The sequence below is a fragment of the Pongo abelii genome, chromosome 1 (genome assembly GCF_028885655.2).
Source record: "Pongo abelii isolate AG06213 chromosome 1, NHGRI_mPonAbe1-v2.0_pri, whole genome shotgun sequence".
NCBI classification, from domain to species: Eukaryota; Metazoa; Chordata; class Mammalia; order Primates; family Hominidae; genus Pongo; species Pongo abelii.
This window is the reverse complement of record NC_071985.2, coordinates 184,939,165-184,959,401: the sequence shown is the minus strand read 5'-3', so window position 1 is coordinate 184,959,401 and position 20,237 is coordinate 184,939,165. Positions and strand designations below refer to the sequence as shown.

Genomic DNA, 20,237 nt, shown 5'->3' with positions numbered 1-20,237 from the left:
ACTTATTATTCAAAGATCAGTACAGAAATGAAGACCGCACATAATTACCTTTCCCTGAGAGAAGCTCTATTTAACACAGGGCTTGGAGAATGCTTTGGCATTGTTGAGGGTGCTGAATGGACTAGTAAGGTCCTCGCTGAATGCTGGGGCTTACTACACGACCTTGGGCTCAAATACTCTTCACATTTTTCTAAAGAGTCATCGAAGTCTCTCCCATGGTGTGTCCTGATAACCTATTTTAAAAATTATATATATATAGATATACATACAGATACATATGTATATAACATAATATATAGTAATATAGTATGCATAGTAGTAATATGCGTGTACACACACACACTAATTTTATAAAAGTAATAAAACAAATATATGCCACAGCTATAAAGATAAAACTCAGAATATAGTAATTAGTCACTGTAAGATTAAACATTAAATGTATCAAGATTGTTCATTATATACAAAATTTATAAGACAGTTCAAAAGGCTTTTGAGTAGTAGTGGGGTTCGCATAGGGATGTGTGTATCTAAAACAAAGAATACATCCACATAAACCAAATGGTAGCCTAGTTTAGCTATCAGATCAAACAGAACTAGATTCAAATTCAGGTCTAATACTCATTCACTACTTCATTTGTTCTGGGAATGGACACACGAACAAATCAGGAAAGACAAATGAATAAATGCCTGCTCCTGTGGAACATATATTCTGGTAAAATATATATTCTAATAAGAAGAGATAAATGTAAAACACAAAAACACACCAAGATAAAGAAGTAGAATAGAGTGTGTTAAAGGATATTAAGTAACATGAGAAGCAGGGGGGTTAAGTGCTGATGGGTGGGATGGAAAGATTATGCAAGAAAGGAACTGTAATTTTAAATGGGATAGTCAATAGGAACCTCACTGAGACCTGAAGACCTCAGTAAAGACCATAAGACCTAAGTCACGAAGATTACCTGTGGAAAGACTATGCCAGAAGAGAGAAAAATAAATGCAAAGATCTTGGGAGTAGGAGGAGGACATGCTTGATATTAGCAAGGGAGCCAGTGGAGCTCGACTGGGTAGTAAGAAATGAGGTCAAAAAGGTAGGTTTTGAGAAGTTAATCTTTTATTCTGAGAGAAAAATATGTCCTGACTTTTTTCTTCTATAAATAGGACATCCCAGGCTATTATATTGAGAATAATCTGCAGAGGGGCCAAGGGTCTTGGCAGGAAATCAGCTAGGAACCTATTATAATAAAATCTGGAAAAGGATGCTGGCTTGGGCCAGAATGACTGCAATGGAGGTGAGAAGTGATCAGATTCAGAATATATTTAGAAGACACAGCCAACAGGTCACAACTGGTCTCCATGTCAAAGATGACACTAAGGTTTTCTGTCCTAATCAACTAGAAGGGTTGGGTTTGTATGAATTAGATATACTCTTCCAATTGTAAGCATAGAAAATTAAGATATTAGGAGTCTAGTTTTGGACATATTAAACTTCACATATCTATTAATCTATTAATCATTCAATATATTAGAGCAGAGTTTGGGGGAAAGTCCAGGATGAAAATATAAATTGGTAATTACTAGAGTCTAAATGGTATTTAAAGGTATTGCACTGGGTGATATTGCCAAGGAAGTAAAAGTAAATCAAAAGTAGAAAACATCTGAAGAATTAGCCTTGGGAATACTCCAATATTTAGAGGCTTGAAAGATGAAAAGAAAACATTACTGAAGAGTAGCCAGGGAAGAAAGGAAAGAAACAAGAGAATCTGTTGTTTTGGAAGTGAGTAAACAATGTATTTTAAGGAAGGGGGAGTAACTAATGGGTAAATATAACTTGATAGGTCAAGTTAGAAAAGACAGACCTTTGCATGTTAGTAACAGGGAGGTCATCGATAACATCAACAAAAATAGCTTTAATGGAGTGACAAGAGTGAAAATCTGAAGTTGAATTCAAGAGAGAATAAGAGGAGAGGAATTGGATTCATTTAACAAATATTTGAGTCCCAGTCATGTCCTAAGTTTTGGGACTACAATAGTGAACAAAACAAAGTCTCTGCCTTTAAGAGTTTATGTTATAGCAGTGCTATTTGTTAAATATTTGACCTTTTAGACAGCTATCTAATTCTTCTCAGACTCATTTCCCTCACATGAAAAATAAAGTTAATAATAGCTAGCTTACAGATCTTCCATTATTTACTTAAACTATATTGCAGGATGTCTAGGTGTATAAATTAGTTGCCCAATAAATGTATGTCATTTGTTATTAAAACATAAGTCCAGCATAGGTTTTGCTTCAACATTACCATAATTTTCACTATTTTCCAAAATTACAACAAATAATAAGTCAGAGGTCAGCTGAGAGAATCATGCTTTCATTCCAGAGCCTAACAGAATATAGTTCAAATGACTCAATTACAGTCTCCAATAACTGACCAACAAGAAATAAGTGATCAAGATTGAAGAAAAAACTAAAATTGCCCCATTTTTAGCTATTCAGAGACAAAACAAAAACACAGTAAATGTTAAAAACAAGATCAAGGAGGTTGATGGTCAACAATGTAAGTGCACATGTTCAGAGACACAGAATAGGTAGCTCACACCTGTAGTCTCAACTATTCAGGAGGCTGAGGCAGGAGGAATACTTGAGCTCAGGAGTTCTATGTTGCAGTGAGCTATGACTGCACCACTGCACTCCAGCCTGGGTGACACAGCAAGACTCTGTCTCAAAGAAAAAGAAAAAAAAAAAAAAGAAAGAAAAGAAAAGAAAGAAAAATAAAGTGGGAGAAGGTGTCACACTGTTGTTTCTAGAATATATCCAAATATGAGCCACTTTGCCTGGATTATTTTCTTTTTATCAATTTCAATGTCAATTGAGACATGTTAGATGGCAGACCACTTCATTTTTATCTGCTAAATTTTCTCCCCAAACTAGTCAACAATGCTTTATATAAAGCCTTTTATAGGTGACTACCACTGAATTTCTATCAGAATATTCACTGAGAATCTCTTGAACATGTTAGCTAATATTCAAACCTAAAGAAATACAAAAATTTAAACTCACAATCCAGATGAGACAGGGCATATACAGAAGGATAAATGACAATAAGATATGCTGAAGTGTCAAACACATTCCAATGACAATAACTGCAAAAAGAAATTCAAAGGAATGAAAGACTTCTAATGGTCTTAATGGTGGAGGTCTCACCGAGGAGGCAGAGTTGAAATCAAAGCCATGAGTAGAGGAAAGGAGGAGAAAAGCCATTCAGAATAGGAAAAAGGCACAAGAAAAGATTAGCAAAGATGAAAAATGAGTAATAGTTTGGCTATTTCTATACAAATGTAATAGAGAATATCATAGAGGTGGGAGGGACACATGGTACAAGAATCTTAAATGCTGTAACTCAATAGTATTCAACATTTATTAAGCACCTTCTGCATATAAAGTACCAAACAAAGTAGGGAACAACAATCACGGGTGTTAAATAAATATAACAGTAGAACTCAAAAAAAGTTACAATACAGAATATAAGACATCAAGGACAAGTAATGAGAAAGGAAATTAGAGCTAAATAGACACGAAGTAATTGTGCAATGGCAACACAGTTTGAATGTATTCCTTCCATGGAATTAGAGTGTATGTTTTGGAAAGTCTTTTATCTAAATAAGGGGTTAGGAGGTATAACGAAAGGGTAGGTGTCTTTGATAAGAATCCATTTCAAACTTAAAGCCTTCAGCCTTAGCTTAAAAAATGTTTCCATAGCTCTTATGAGTTTCCCTTAGATTATTTCCTTTCAAAAGCTAAATGGAATATTATCTCTTTAGCTCATCACAGAAGGGTTATATTTCTTGAGTGTATCTTCAATAATACTGGCTTAGAGTCCAAAAACTTGAGTTCAAATCCCTGCTGTTTATGAGACCCTGAGCAAGTCATTTACCCTATTGAGGCTTTAGCTTCCTTACCTATAAACTGAAGACACAATCTTACAGATTTGACACAAAAATTAAATGAAAGAAAAGTGAAAACACTAGTGGAGAGCTTGGCTCATAAAGATAATTTTCTTCTGTGTATAGCATTTATACTTCAGCATAAAAAAGTCCTTTTTTTACATTTATGAAAAGAGTTTTTTAAATGACTTTCTATGAACCCACAAATGCAACAGTTTCAATATGGCAAATGCTAAAATGTATCAAGATAAAAAAATAACTAATATTTTTAAACTAATCTGAAACTGGTACAGGTAAAAAAGGAAACTTCATATACTAAATTCATTTGATTAATGACATGCTCTTCAAATCTATGATACGTAGAGTTTTTATACCACACGTATGAAATAAGATTCCTGAAAAGTTGCTTACACAGTAAGTTGACAAATCATATTAATGGCCATAAAAATGTTATATTTACAAAAAACCTCAAGGTCAAATTAGTGTGGGTGAGAATTAACTACTACAAATAATGGGAAATAGAAAATTCAGTTACTCAACAAATATTTGTTGTAAGCCTATATAGTGTCTAGTATCACACACTATTCTCTAAAGTTTCTCTTCTGTCATAGGGCAGAAGAGTTCAGAAATAAATACAAATAATTCAAATGGAATTAGCTGAGAAGTAGCTGAGAATAAGGACCACAGGACAGAAGTACAGTGCAGGTACAACTTGCAGGATGGCCAGAGGAAAGTATGGTTCTGAAAGGGGAAAAAGTAGATATGGGTAACTGAAATCAGTTTCTCAGTCTTGCCAAGAACATTCCTTAGTGAATCTTACATCTAGTAAATGATCAATTCCTATCTTATCTGATTTAAACATTCATATGTACACTATCTGATTTGGTTTAAGTAAGATGTACTTTTTTTTACACTGAAGCCGAATTAAAAAGATATTCTAAAATAATACAATAAGAAAATAATTCCCAAATATATCAGTTCTTGAGGGGAACCCATCCCCTCTTAGACCACTGTTCTATTCACTTACATATAAAAAATTTTTTAAATCCTCACAACAACCTTATGAGGTAGACGTTTTTATTATCTGTACTTTATTGGTAAGAAAATAAAAGCAAAATCAAACAGCTGTTAAGCAGTAGGGGTTCCAGACCAATTATATATGAGGAATCTATGGCAGAAACAAATTGCAAACTCTCATAGCCCAAGCCTAACAGGATTTCTACAAGGAAAGTCCCACAAAGGATGGGCTCACAATATGATTTACCAATAATCCAATATACACAGCTAAGGAACAAACTGACAAACTTTCTGAGAAAGAAAGAAAACATTCCCAACTAAAGTTATAATGTGATCACAACAATGCTACCAAATCATTCAAGGACAGTACAAGAAAGGATAATTATAGGCCACCCTCAGTTGTGGCCATATATGGAAAAATCATAACTAAAATATTTTAATTCAGAAATGTTAAAGAATAAGCTAGAAGAACACAACATGACAAGGCAGTTTATTCAAATAATACAAGGATGAATTATCATTAGAAAATTTATCAATTCACCATAAAAAAATTATCATCTCAACAGGTGCTGGAAACAGCATTTGATAATATTCAATATCCATTCGTTTTTTATATATATATATTCTATTCAAACAAGGAATTTCAAGGGAACTTCCTTAACTTGCTAAAGGATAGCTAACAAAACTTTACTGCAAATAATATTTATATGTGTGGAAATTTATAGATGATCCTATCAAAGACAAGAATACACACTACATTAGTCTATACTACAGCATGTTAGGCAATACTACAGTAGCAAATTAAGTTTGAAAATCAACTGCTTGACATCATAAACGTTCATTTTTCCTCCACTCTATGGTAACACAGTTTAGCAAGAGAAATTATACAAAACTGCCCAAGGACTCATGCTGATAAAACATGCTAAACAAATTATAACTGTACTATCTAGAACCTGAAGCTTCATTGTCACTGTAACAATAAGAGTGTTTGCGTTAGTGCATTTTCATGCTGCTGATAAAGACACACACAAGACTGGGAAGAAAAGGAGGTTTAATTAGACTTACAGTTCCACATAGCTGGAGAGGTTTCGCAATCATGGCTGAGGGTGAAAGGCACTTCTTACAGGGTGGCAGCAAGAGAGAATGAGGAAGAAGCAAAAGCAGAAACCCCTGGTAAACCCATCAGATCTCATGACACTTATTTACTATCATGAGAGCAGCACGGGAAAGACAAGCCCCCATGATTCAATTTCCTTCCCCTAGGTCCCTCCTACAACATGTGGGAATTCTGGGAGATACAATTCAAGTTAAGATTTGCATGGGAACACAGCCAAACCATATCATTCCACCCCTGGCACCTCCAAATATCATGTCCTCACATTTCAAAACCAATCATGCCTTCCCAACAGTCCCCCAAAGTCCGAACTCATTTTAGCATTAACCCAAAAGTCCACAGTCCAAAGTCTCATCTGAGACAAGGCAAGTCCCTTCTGCCTATGAACCTGTAAAACCAAGAACAAGCTAGTTACTGCCTAGACACAATGGGGGTACAGGTATTGTACCTGTATACATAATACAGCTGTTCCAAATGAGAGAAACTGGCCATAATACATAAATACAGCTGTTCCAAATGAGAGAAACTGGCCAAAACAAAGGGGTTACAGGGCCCATGCAAGTCCGAAATCCAGTGGGGCAGTCAAAGCTTAAAGCTCCAAAATGAACTCCTTTGACTCCATATCTCACATCCAGCTCACACTGATGCAAGATGTGGGTTCCCATGGTGTTAGGCAGCTCCACCCCTGTGGTTTTGCAGGACACAGTCTCTCTCCTGCTGCTTTCACGGGCTGGCATTGTGTCTGTGACTTTTCCAGGCGCATGGTGCAAGCTGTCAGTAGATCTACCATTCTGGGATCTGGAGGATGGTGGCCCTCTTTTCACACTCCACTAGGCAGTGCCCCAGTAGGGACTCTGTGTGGGGGCTCCTCTGCACTGCCTTAGCACAAGTTCTCCATGAGGGCTCCGCCCCTGCAGCAAATTTCTGCCTGGGCATCCAGGAGTTTCCATACATCTTCTGAAAACTAGGCAGAGGTTCCCAAACCTCAATTCTTGACTTCTGTGCACTCACAGGCTCAACACCACATGGACGCTGCCAAGGCTTGGGAATTCCACCCTCTGAAGCCAGAGCCCGACCTGTACATAGGCCCCTTTAGCCATGGCTTGAGTGGCTGAGACACAGAGCACCAAGTCCCTAGGCTGCACACAGCACAGGGACCCTGGGCCCAGCCCATGAAACCACTTTTTCCTACTGGACCTCTGGGCCTGTGATTGGGAGGGGCTGCCATGAAGGTCTCTGACATGACCTGGAGACATTTTCCCTATGGTCTTGGGGATTAACATTAGGCTCCTTGCTACTTATGCAAATTTCTGCAGCTGGCTTGAATTTCTCCCCAGAAAACAGGTTTCTCTTTTCTGTCGCATAGTCAGGCTGCAAATTTTCCAAACTTTTATGCTCTGCTTCCCTTATAAAACAGAATGCCTTTAATAGCACCCAAGTCACCTCTTGAATGCTTTGCTGCTTAGAAATTTATTCCGCCAGATACCTTAAATCATCTTTCTCAAGTTCAAAGTTCCACAAATCTCTAGGGCAGGGGCAAAATGCCACCAGTCTCTTTACAAGAGTCACCTTTATTCCAGTTCCCAAAAAGCTTCTCATCTCCATCTGAAACCACCTCAGCCTGGATTTTATTGTCCATATCGCTATCAGAATTTTTGCCAAAGCCATTCAACAAGTCACTAGGAAGTTCCAAACTTTCCCACATTTTCCTGTCTTCTTCTGAGCCTTCCAAACTGTTCCAACCTCTGCCTGTTACACAGTTCCAAAGTCGCTTCCACATTTCTAGATATCTTTTCAGCAATGCCCCACTCTACTGGTACCAATTTACTGTATTAGTCTGTTTTCCACTGCTGATAAAGACATACACAAGACTGGGAAGAAAAGGAAGTTTGACTTACAGTTCCATATGGCTGGGGAGGTTTCACGTTCATGGCTGAGGGCAAAAGGCACTTCTTACGTGGCGGCAGGAAGAGAGAAGGAGGAAGAAGCAAAAGCAGAAACCCCTGATAAACCCCTCAGATCTCTTGACACTTACTTACTATTAGGAGAATAGCATGGGAAAGACCAGTCCCTATGATTCAATTACTTCCCCCTGGGTCCTTCCCACAACATACGGGAATTCTGGGAGATACAATTCAAGTTGAAGTTTGGGTGGGGACGCAGCCAAACATATCAATGTTTATATTAACTCTTCTATGCTTTGCCCTGGAACTGATCTACATAATTTCCACGCACAGTCTATTGGCTAGAACTAGGCCCCATCTACCTGCAATTAGGCTTAGAAGTATGGGAAAGTGTGTGTATAGCCAATAAGTAAGAAATGTCTCTGCCACATTCACTATTGCCACTTTTATTTGCAGTATTGAAGATCCTGGTAAGCTGAGACAAATATTATGAAAGGCAAAAATAAAATTCTTTATATGTAGATGATAAGTTTACCTCTATAAAAAAATCCAAGAACATCTATTACAAGATTGTCATACAAAAATCAATTCCAAACCTATACATCAGTAAAACAACAAAAATGTAATTTTACTAAAAAAAAAGGTCCATTCACAATAGGAACAAGCCATAAGGTTTCCAGGAATATGTCTAATAAACAATGTACAACACACTAATAGAAAAACATATAACTTTAGTGAGACATGAGAACTGAGACCATTTGCATTCATATGACTTAACTATCAGAACAAAGAACTAAGACCTACCTACTACAACATGACATTCTCATGAGTTCCTCAATTCTTGCCCAGGAAAATAAAGCTATAAACCAGTAAATAACTTTGTTATTTTCTTCAAGACCTTCCCATAAATCATTTACCTGAGCAACAGACTGCTCAATCATCAATCAGCTACCTTCTCCAAACAACAGATTCTGAATCCTGGCAAACAGTTCCCTTCTTAGGACAATAGATCACTCAACTGAACAAATCCCTTCCTTATCAAAATAGTGTTTACTTGTCAAGACTTTCTTTAAGACCCATGCCTTAATTCCATTAATCCTAAACTTTTGTATCACAAACTTTGCCTACTAGAATGTCACACTGAAAGCTCTCTTAAAACACTCAAGCCCAGTTCCCTAAACCACATAAATATCAGCCACTAACCTTCCTCTTTCAGAGACAACACTAAGACTGTCAAGGTGGTGCTCTCCCATACTGTATTATGTCATAAACTCAGCTTTGCATATCAACAGGTTATTCGGTTATTGTGATGGACTTCTGACCAGATGGCAGCTGACAATTCTAGAAGTCCAGTAAGATCCAATAGGCCCTTTTGCTGCCACAGCTAAGATCTTCAACTTAGAAATACCAAATTCCTCTGTGACTTCTTTTAGCCTCTCTCTTCAGGGGTCTCTCTGGCTCCAATGGTGAAGTGGGTCTTGGTACTGAGTCTCAGCTCCAATTTCCTTTGGTTAAGCTCTCAATCACTGAGTTACCCTGTCTTTCAGAAATGCAGAAGACTTTCAGTAATCTATTAATTATCTGACCATATTTGCAAATTTGTATGCCAGGGAGAAATCTGTCTCATTACTAACAATACTAATATGTATCTCTTTGTCTTTGTCACTTTTTGAGGGGAGTCTATAAAAGAAAGTTCCTAGAGAAGTAAACAGACAAAAGCCACTAAACCCATTTTTGAGCCAGGCCCAAAGACTCACAGGTTCAGCTGTTCTCATTGTACCAACACCCTTACAGTAAAATCTTTGCCCTGAGTCACTTGTAAAAATATCATGAAAACGTTCCTCTGTTTTGTTTTGTTAATTGTTTTCTTCATGAGAGAAATTTCCTCTGGGAGAGACTGCCTCCAAATCTCCCATGTTTCTAGAATTGCAAATCTGTCCAGTTTTCAATCTGAAATAAGCAACTATTAAAATGAGGGCAAAGACAAAATGCGCACAAGTAATATATTTGACCAACACCGCCAGACTCATGGATTTATTTCAGTCTAGGTCCATGCCCCTTCCAAGTTATATTCAAGCTTCCTACGTGTATTCATACTAGAACTTTAAATTATACACTTATTTTTCTAAACAGCATGATTTCACCAAGGATATTTTAGACTTACAATGGCAACTTTGGAGAATTTTTTATATAAATAAAACTGTTTGTTTGAAAGGTACCTTAACATGGAAAGAAGCAAAATCTCACACATCCAATGGTCTATATTTCCTAATTGCTATGACAAAATTTATTTTTTAATCCAGATTCTAAAAATTCCTTCCTTAAAAGATTTGCTAGCCAAGGCAAATTAAAAATATAAAATGTTAAAACCATTTGCCTTTGAGATGCCTTCACTATTTGAAAGATACAGCATTTATCCCACTATTCCTTATCTCGTGTCATGTTCCTCCATCACCCTCAGGCCTCTATCCTTCCTTTTGCCTGCTTTCCTTTTCATCTGACCTGCTAGAAACAAAAGTTCAGTAACTTCTTAAAGGTAAATCCCCTTCAGAATGGGACAAGTGTCATGTGGTTGATTTTTAAGCACTGGTCTGTTGATTTTTAAGCTTCTGAGATGAAAACCAATGCCAAAGACTCTCCAAAGCCTAAACAAGATAAACAGGAATTTGCAGAAAAATTTAGAATTCTGTGAACTCCAACCTGGTCCTTGTACATTTTCCTGTATCAATAAATGGTATCATCAAACACTGAGTTGTGAAAATCAGAAATCTAACAATTTTTCTTAACATTGCAGAGGTAAGTTCCTTTCAATGCTCTCTGATTTCAAAGCCTTCCTGGCTATTTTTGCCTAGCTCCTGGAATTAAAAAAAAAAAAAAAAAAAAAGCCTAGAGGTATTTTTACTGGGATCTTGCTGATTTTTAAATTAGGTAGAGAACATCTTCAAAACATCAAATTTTTCTCTATGAGAACACATTCAGTCATGTGTTCTCATTGTCAAGCATGCATTGCTTAACAATGGGGATACCTTCTGAGAAATACGTCATTAGGCGATTTTGTCACCATGCAAACATCATAGAGTGTACTTACATAAATCTAGATGGTATAGTCTACAACATACCTAGGCTATAATGGTATAGCCTATTGTACCTAGGCTACAAACCTGTACAACTTGTTACTGTACTGAATGCTGTAAGCAATTTTAACAGAATGATAAGGATTTGCGTATCAGACCTAAACATAGAAAAAGTGTATCAAAAATAGACATTATAATCTTACGACTGTCATATTTGTGGTCCATCGCTGACCAAAACATCATCACACAGCACTTCTTTTCCATTTTTCAGGTCTACTTTTCCAACATTAATTCTAAATATCTGTCTAATATCTCTACGGCTATCACCCTCCATTACTACCGCCCCAATCTAACCTATCACTCTCACCTTGACTATTCAATGGCCTACTAACTTGGCTACCAGCATCCACTCTTTTCTCAGTCCATTCATTTTCCATACTGCAATTCAGAGTGATATTTTCAAAGTATAAATCTCGCCATGTCACCTTGCTGTTTAAAATCATTTCATTTGCTCCCATTGTACTTAGGATAATTACCAAAATCTCCAATATGGCCTAAAAGATTTAATCCCTACCTACTTCTACAGGCTCAATTTACACCATGTACCTATTCATGTCTTTACTTCCAGCAACACCAATATTTTAGTTGCTTAGCCACTGAACCTTAATAAATGCTATTTTCCCTTTTCTATTGCACATGCTCTTCCCTCCCTTTTTCACAAACTCCTATTCATCTTCATAAGCTCAACATCCTCAAAATACCTTTTCCATTCTCCTCAACCAGGTCAAACCATCTCAGTACATAATGTCAGAGCATTATGTATGTCCTCCATGATATGTATCACAGTACATATGAATGTTTGTGATTTTCTTAGTATGTCTTCTTCCTTCACTACCATGAAATATCCATGAGGGCACAGACGATTTCTAGTTTTGCTAATTTTCTATTTCTAGCATAATAGTGTCAGTCACATAATCTTTTTTAAAGAGATAAAGAGATATTAGCAGGGGAATGGAACAGAGTATTATAGGTGTAATAGAAATGGCTGGCTGCCCACAATTCAGCTTTCCCTCTTCCAGAGTAAAATTGTTGCTAAGAAGCGATCTCTGCATCTAGGTGAGAGAATGTGATTAGTTATTGGCAATAGAAAGTAGGCAAGAATGGTGTGTTAATCCCAGGCCCAGGTGTTTAAGAAACAGATATGGCTTCTCCATATTTTCCATCATCTTCCACCATGTGAAGAAGACACCAAGGCCTCAGGGTGAGCCAAAGCCATAAGATGGGTCAGAGCATGGAGAAAATAGCATACAGATCGAAAGTATCCTCAATTTAATTGTTATGTAATTAAAAACTAAATTTCTATTATATTAAGCTTCCAACAGTTGGAGGCTTACTGGTATATCAAATAGTATTACCCCAATGAGTTTACAAATTGTTATCTTAATGTACTAGCCTTATCAGAAATCAATATATGCATTGGCTTATCAGTTGGGGGCAGGCAGCATGCGGAACAGCTATTTTCAAATAGAAAATTTAAGATGTCTGTAATGCAGCGGCAAAATATTTAATAAAACTATAGCCTACAATAGCTTGAAAGGCAGATCACATGGTTTGCAAGCTTGTATCTCTAGGGAAATAAATTGGAAGAACAGTACTTTGTGCTGGCTTTTATTTGTATTTAGCAAGGTGTATTAGTCTGTTTTCACACTGCTGATAAAGACATACACACGACTGGGTAGAAAAAGAGGTTTAATTGGACTTACAGTTCCACATGGCTGGGGAGGCCTCAGAATCATGGTGGGAGGCGAAAGGCACCTCTTACAAGATGGCGGAGAGAAAAATGAGGAAGAAGCAAAAGCGGAAAGCCCTGATAAACCCATCAGATCTCATGAGACTTATTCACTGTCACGAGAATAACATGGGAAAGATCAACGCTCACGGTTCAATCATCTCCCCCTGGGTACCTCCCACAACATGTGGGAATTCTGGGAGATGCAATTCAAGTTGAGATTTGGCTGGGGACACAGCCAAACCATATCACAAGGGATTTCAAGAAAGTGGTAAGCTCATATGGAATCAACCTAATTGCCTATCAATTGATAAATGGATAAAGAAAATGTAGTATACACACACACATACAATGGTATACTATTCAGCCTTTAAAAAGAAGAAAGTCTTGTCATTTATTATACAACAACATGAACCTGGAAGACATAATGTTAAGTTAAATACAATAGGCACAGAAAGACAAATGTCACATGATCATGCTTACATGTTATATTAGTCTGTTTTCACATTGCTATAAAGACATACCCAAGACTGGTAATTTTTAAAGAAAAGAGGTTTAATTGACTCACAGTTCTGCATGGTTGGGGAGGTCTCAGGAAACTTACAATCATGGCAGAAGGAGAAACAAGCACATCTTACATGGTGGCAGGCAAGAGAGAGCAAGCAACAGTGGGGAAAACTGCTTATCAAACCATCAGAACTCGTGAGAACTCACTATCACGAGAACAGCAAGGGGGTAACCGCCTTCATGATCCAGTCACCTCTCTCTCTCGACAGGTGGGAATTGTCCATCTCTTAACATGTGGGGATTACAATTTGAGATGAGATTTGGATGGGGACACAGAGCCAAATAATATCACATGTGGAATCTAAAAAAGTTAAACTCATAGAAGCAGAAAACAGAATGGTGGTTGCCAGGGGGGCGTTGGGGTATGGTGGGCAGAATGCAGAATGTACTCTTTGGTCAAAGAGTACAAAGTTTCAAGTAGACAGGATGAAAAAATTCTGGAGATCTATTTTACAGCATAGTGACTATAACTAATAATATATCATATGCTTGAAAACTGCTAAGACAGATTTGTCTTAGCAGAGAAAATCAGTTGTTACATTCAGTAATACCTTATATGGTAGTATTTCCAAACTTCAGTCATTCACAGAGCACCCTCATAATCTTTGCAGTATTTGCATATATCTTATGCTCTCTTCCTTAAAGTCACTTTCTCTTCTTTATTTATTTATCATGGTGACATAATAAATGAAAATCCAGTATCATACGCTTTACATGCATGATAGCCTTTAAAAATACAATGGAAATAAAACTCACCATGATAAATGAAATTGCAGTATCATATGCTTTACGTGTATGATAGCCTTAAAAATTGTGAAAATAAAACTCACCACAACAAATAAGTATGTGAAGTAATAGACATGTTAAGTAGCTTAATTTAATCATTCCACAACATATACATATATGAAAACATCATGTTGTACCGTAAGTACATAAAATTTTTCTCAATTATACCTTAATAAAGCTGGAGAAAAAAGAAAAAGTGAGAATCTCAGGAAAGAACCCTCTTGCCTATGCAAAGTACATTCATTCAAAGAACTCATGCAAGGTCCTACTTTTCTAGAAAATGTTCTGCGAGCACTTCCGGCTTCATGGCTCTTTTCCATATAGAAGTCCTAAAGTGTTCTATTACCTGAATATTTATTAACTAACTACTATGTACCTACATGAAAATAATCTTTTTATTTTCATGTTCAATGCTGCAGATATATTTATATGAAAATCTACCTCTTGAATACAAAAATAATCCTGTGAACTTACCACCTACTACCCCCCAAGGGAAGCCCTGATATTAAGGAATCCAGACATGGGAGTGGGAAGGAATTAAAGGGGTTGAAATGCAGTTTTTGGTGAAATTCATTTGGAAAAGAGGGCTCTTAATACCTGTCTTTAAATGGACCAGTCAACTTACAGCAGGATTATACCCACCTTAGGATAAAGATTAGTACTTGCCCTTCATTCTATATTTGTATAGATCTGGTTTACTTGTTTTCCCTTAGTAATCCACTCACATAATATGCGTATGTTAGGAATTCCTACTATATGTCAGACAATATGCTAGGTATTACCAATTATTATCAATAAGCAAGATCAATAGGTCCTTTGCCATATTGCGTATGTTTGTGTGTATAACAAATACCAATGTGCATGTGCATGTGTTTGCATAAATTTTAAATGTTAGGATGGGACTGGACTAAGTTAATTATTCCAGGACCCCTCTCTTCTAGTGAGGGCCTTAAAAAAGGAACAACTCTATATATAAACACTATACAGCAGCAGTCCCCAACCTTTTTGGCACCACGAACCAGTTTTGTGGAAGACAATTTTTCCATGAACTGGTGGGGGGCGGGGAGGATGTCTGGTTTCAGAATGAAACTGTTCCACCTCAGATCATCAGGCATTAGTTAGATTCTCACAAGGAGCACACAACCTAGATCCCTCGTATGCACAGCACAGTAGAGTTCGTGCTCCTATGAGAATCTAATGCTGCCACTGATCTGACAGGAGGTGGAGCTCAGGCCATAATGCTCACTCACCTGCCACTCACCTCCTGTGGCGTGGCCCAGTTCCTAACAGGCCACAGACCACTACTCGTCTGTGGCCTGGGGGCTGGGGACTCCTGCTACACAGGAAGAACCCTATCTATTTAAGTGTTATATTCATAGTCTACACTAGTGGCTCTCAATTATGAATCCTTAGATAGGTGGCAAAAGAGATGCATAAGAATCACCCAGAAACTTGGTAAAAATAGAAAATTCCAGTCTCCATACTCAGCAATTTCAATTTAGTAGGCTTAGAATAAATATTTATAAAGCTTCACCTAGATGATTCTGACACTGGTAGATCTGTGTCCCTAAACAGTGCCTTGACTCATTATTTAATTGTGCTATACTTCTTTTATCATAGTCAAAGTATGGCAAAGTATTGTGGTATTCAGTACCAGTAGCACAAAATAGTTTAATAGTAGCACAAAATAGTTTAAGAAAATAAATAGTTTAAGTAAGTACATAAACAATGATATTTTAAGAAAAGCTATGGTTTTTCTTTTCTTTTCCCACATATAATAACACTTATTATCAAGATGCTTTCACTTAGGGACAGAAAAGATAAGCTATGAGACAGTTCTTCTCAAAATGTAGGACATGGGCTACAGGTGATATAGCAAATAATAATGGTATCCAAAATGATTTTAGAAGATATACAGATTTTACATGGCACATGAACATACATGAAATAATACTAAATCACCAGAAAAAACATATTTTCAATTCTCTTTCAATAAGAAATTCTCAGTTAGCTATTGGTATGCCTTTTACACCTCTCTACCATTACTTCTCATTTTAAGAAACAGAGAGCATGCCTCAGAGCCTTTAGCAAAACACTATCTAGCCAAAATTTAGAAACATTGCTTTGTTGTCACTGTATTTTCAAGGCTGTCATAGATGTAAAGCATGTGATACTGGATTTTCATTTATCATGGTGAGTAAACAAACAGAAAGAAAGTGAATTTAAGGAAAAGAGCATAAAATATATGCAAATACTGCAAAAGGTATACATACATATACCTGCAAAAATTATGAGGGTGCTTTGTGAATGACTGAAATTTGGAAATAATACCATGTAAGGTATTACTGAATATAACAACTGATTTCTCTCTCTCATGCACACACGTAAACATAGATTAACATATTCAATAATTAATACAAATGAATAACCAAAAGCCAAAAAATACTTGTACAAAGACATTAAATGTACCGCCTAAGTAACCAAAATAACATTATATGACAATTATTGTTTTTACATTTTTTACTAAATGAATTTGATAATCCCTATATGATATACATATATGAAACAGACTTGTGTTGTTGTCTGAAAGCCAGAACAATTATTATTCAACAATTCATTCTACATACCTTATAATCCTTGGGTTGGCAGCAGCCAAGATGAGAATGATCTGAAAAAGGAAGTACAAAACAAAGTTTAAATTTGGTTTCATCTTTGATTTTTAATACTATCATTGTTTCTACAATTATAATTCACTCAGAATATTTCAGAGATACTTCAAAATCCTTCAACGGTGTTACAACAGAAAGGATAATACTCCAATTAGTTAAAATTTGTCTTAGTTCTTCAGCAATTAAATGATTTCACAAATACTATTTTCATTTGAAAATAGCAGGAAATATCTGAATACAGAAAGGAGTAACTTTTAGTTGATAAACCAATTTGTGTCTATGAAATGAATAGGGTTTAGTTGATAATCAATTTATGATGAAATATAATTTGTATTCACAGATTTGACAGATATTGTCAAGCTATATGTTTCCTATTCTTATACTCCATTCAAGATTCAGGTGTAAAGAAACAGGACCAGCTTTAGAGGGTGGTGGCATACAGTAGTTTATAGATCTTGTTGACAAATAAATCTTCATTATACATTCCAGGCCCAAGCACCTTGGGCATATAACTTGATCTCTCTAAGTCTCAGATTCCTAATATGTCTGATGTGCCTCTTTCATAATACTGTTTTAAAGATTATGTAAGATCTTACACGTAAGGCACTAAAATAGAAATCAACTATTATTACTAATACCATCATCAACAACAACATCATTACTATCAAATGTAAACTCAAACAAGCAGGGGTTCAATTTCAAATTCTGCCACTTATTAAATATAGTATTCTGGTCCAACTATATAAAGACAATTGATCTGTTTCATGCCTCATTTTTAAGAGTATGAAAACAATGCCTACCTTATATCAGAGAGTCAGAGTGATGATAACATGATACACTTTGTGAAAATCCCCAGAAAAGTATCTATCACATAGTGGATTTTAAAACTAATTCTAAATTTATCCGCAAGATAATAACCACTACATTCTACATGTAGATTTGGAGCTTTACTAATTACTTAAAGGAATAAGCTTTCAAAAATCAACTTTTATTATAACAACTTATAATATCTGTTACATTGACAGAAAAGAAAATAAGAACCAGAGACAATCAGTTTGCAGCTTCAAGATAGTTGACTAGGGGCATTTTGTACTCTCTTCCTCCACTAAGAAAAACCAAAAGAGCGGATAGATAATCATACATTGAATAGATCAGCCAATAGAGAATACCGGAATCCAAAAGGAAATTGGCAGACAACACCTAAAGCAACGAAGGAGAAGGAAGCAAGATGGCCTGTACAGTGAGGACTGGCACCCAAGAGATATTTCTCAATACAGAGAAAAGGTAAGTGAGAGACTCTCAGCTGTCCACATTATCACCATAGATCCCTACAATACCAGGCCACTGAAGAGCTCCTCAACCCTCGTGAGCCCTGACACTAACATAAGGAGCTGCCGGGAGATTGTACCATGCACTGCCCAAGAGAGAATGCTTCCCCTGGGTCCCTCATGTTCCCTGAGACTTAAGTAGCTATGGCAAGGCACCACTTTAGAACTCCCTCCCCTACAGACTGTGAGCTGTCCTGGACCCCAGTGGCAGCAGGGCTGCCCCCAGGACTTAGAAACAAGCGGTCACAAGCTACTGGATGTAGGGCTGTATTAGTCCATTTTTACACTGCTAATAAAGACATACCTGAGAATGGGCAGTTTACAAAAGAAAGCAGCTTAATTGGACTTACAGTTCCATGTGGCTGGGGAAGCCTCACAATCATGGCAGAAGGCAAGGAAGAGCAAGTCACGTCTTACATGGATGGCAGCAGGCAAACAGAGAGAACTTGTGCAGGGGAACTCCTCTTTTTAAAATCATCAGATCTCGTGAGACTTACTCACTATCACGAGAACAGCATGGGAAAGACTTGCCGCCATGATTCAATTGCCTCCCACCAGGCCCCTCCCATAACACATGGGAATTCAAGATGAGATTTGGGTGGGGGCACAGCCAAACCATATTAAGGGCAGAGACATGACTGACTCTTTGGGACTGCAGCACAAATGAGATGCCATTCTGGAACCATTACCCCAAAAGACTGTGCACTATCCTGAAGCCCAGCAGCACTGGGGCTGAGGCATGAGTGCCACTGGGCTGAGGTATGAGTGGTGTACATGCTTCCCACCTGCCAGCTAGGGTGCCATCACAGACGGCAGCATCATCCCCAGCCCCAAGTAGCAGGGCAGAAGTACAGATACTACCTTCCACAATCCAAGCATCCCACCAGTGGCCCTGGGGACCACTCTGCCCCTGCCTACCACAGCCAGCACTTGTTCACATCATCAGGGAGCCTGAGGCAAGCAAGACAGGCCTGATTCTGCCCCTCCTCCTCCCATGCCAGACCATATAGTTTGAGGGCCAGAAGACTGCCCAGCCCAGTCCACCAATACTGGCACCTGAACACTCCTCCCCAGGGAATGAGATTGGGCCTACACTCGCAGCCACTACCACCAGAGCTGGCATTTACCTGTATACACCAACTTCAAGCCTGGAGACTGGCACACCTAGATGATCTCAGCCACTGTCAAAAACTGTGTGCACCACTTGGGACCCAGAGGGTCATCCTGCCACTGTCACGGTCATCACCCATGCCACACTGGCTACTCAGGGGCTTAAGAACCTGCCCATCTGCCTGGCCCATGATGGCTACTACCAGCATCTGAGTAGGCCAACTAGAGGCCCATGAATCAGTCCACCAGGACCAGCTAAAATTGCTGCCAGTGCACACCACTCTGGAGCCCAAGGACAGGCATGGTCAGCTCACTACTGCCACCACTGCAACCCAAAGACTAGACTACCTAGTGTTCCAGTCCTCAGCAAAACTGGAACACAGCCTCCACTAATAATTGCACACTAAGCCAATGAGCAAGTCTCAGATACCACTGATGCTGCTTATAAACAAACAAACAAAAATCACACAGAGACTATACCACTGCATGCACCCAGAAAAAGGCCAAAGTGCCCTAACCAACCAGTAATGAGGATTCATCTGCAGGAAAAAGTCCCCCCAATACAAAAGCAAATTCAAAAAATTGGAACAAACAACTGATAACACCAGATGTTCAGATATCAATGTAAGGACAAAGAAAAAATGAAAAGCAAGAAAATATGACACCTCCAAAGGAACAAAATAATCCTCCAGAAACAGATCCCAATCAAAAACAAAGTCATGAAATCTCAGAAAAAGAATTTAAATTACTGATTCTAAAGACACTCAGTGAGATACAAGGCATTCTGAAAAACAATATAAAGGAATCAGAACAATAATGCAGGACATGAATGAAACTTTTATGAAGGAGATATATATCACAAAAAAAAGAACCAAACAGAAATTCTGGAGATGAATTAATTGACTGAACTACAAAATACATTTGATTTTTTTTTTTTTTT

At 37.5% G+C, this 20,237-nt stretch overlaps 1 protein-coding gene across 14 annotated transcripts in view; it reads right to left on the bottom strand.

Annotated features, from left to right (window-relative positions):
* SPATA6 (spermatogenesis associated 6) overlaps positions 1–20,237 on the bottom strand; it is a 172,660-nt gene that overhangs the window by 71,430 nt on the left and 80,993 nt on the right. For 13 of the 14 annotated variants that reach the window (XM_063712537.1, XM_063712515.1, XM_063712516.1 and 10 more), the window contains 2 exons: positions 16,818–16,858; positions 49–233 (listed from right to left, as the gene is read on the bottom strand). In XM_063712537.1, the coding sequence (XP_063568607.1) occupies positions 49–233; positions 16,818–16,858 (226 nt within the window). The remainder of the gene's footprint in view (positions 1–48; positions 234–16,817; positions 16,859–20,237) is intronic. The other variant, XM_054535064.2, reaches the window with a different exon arrangement.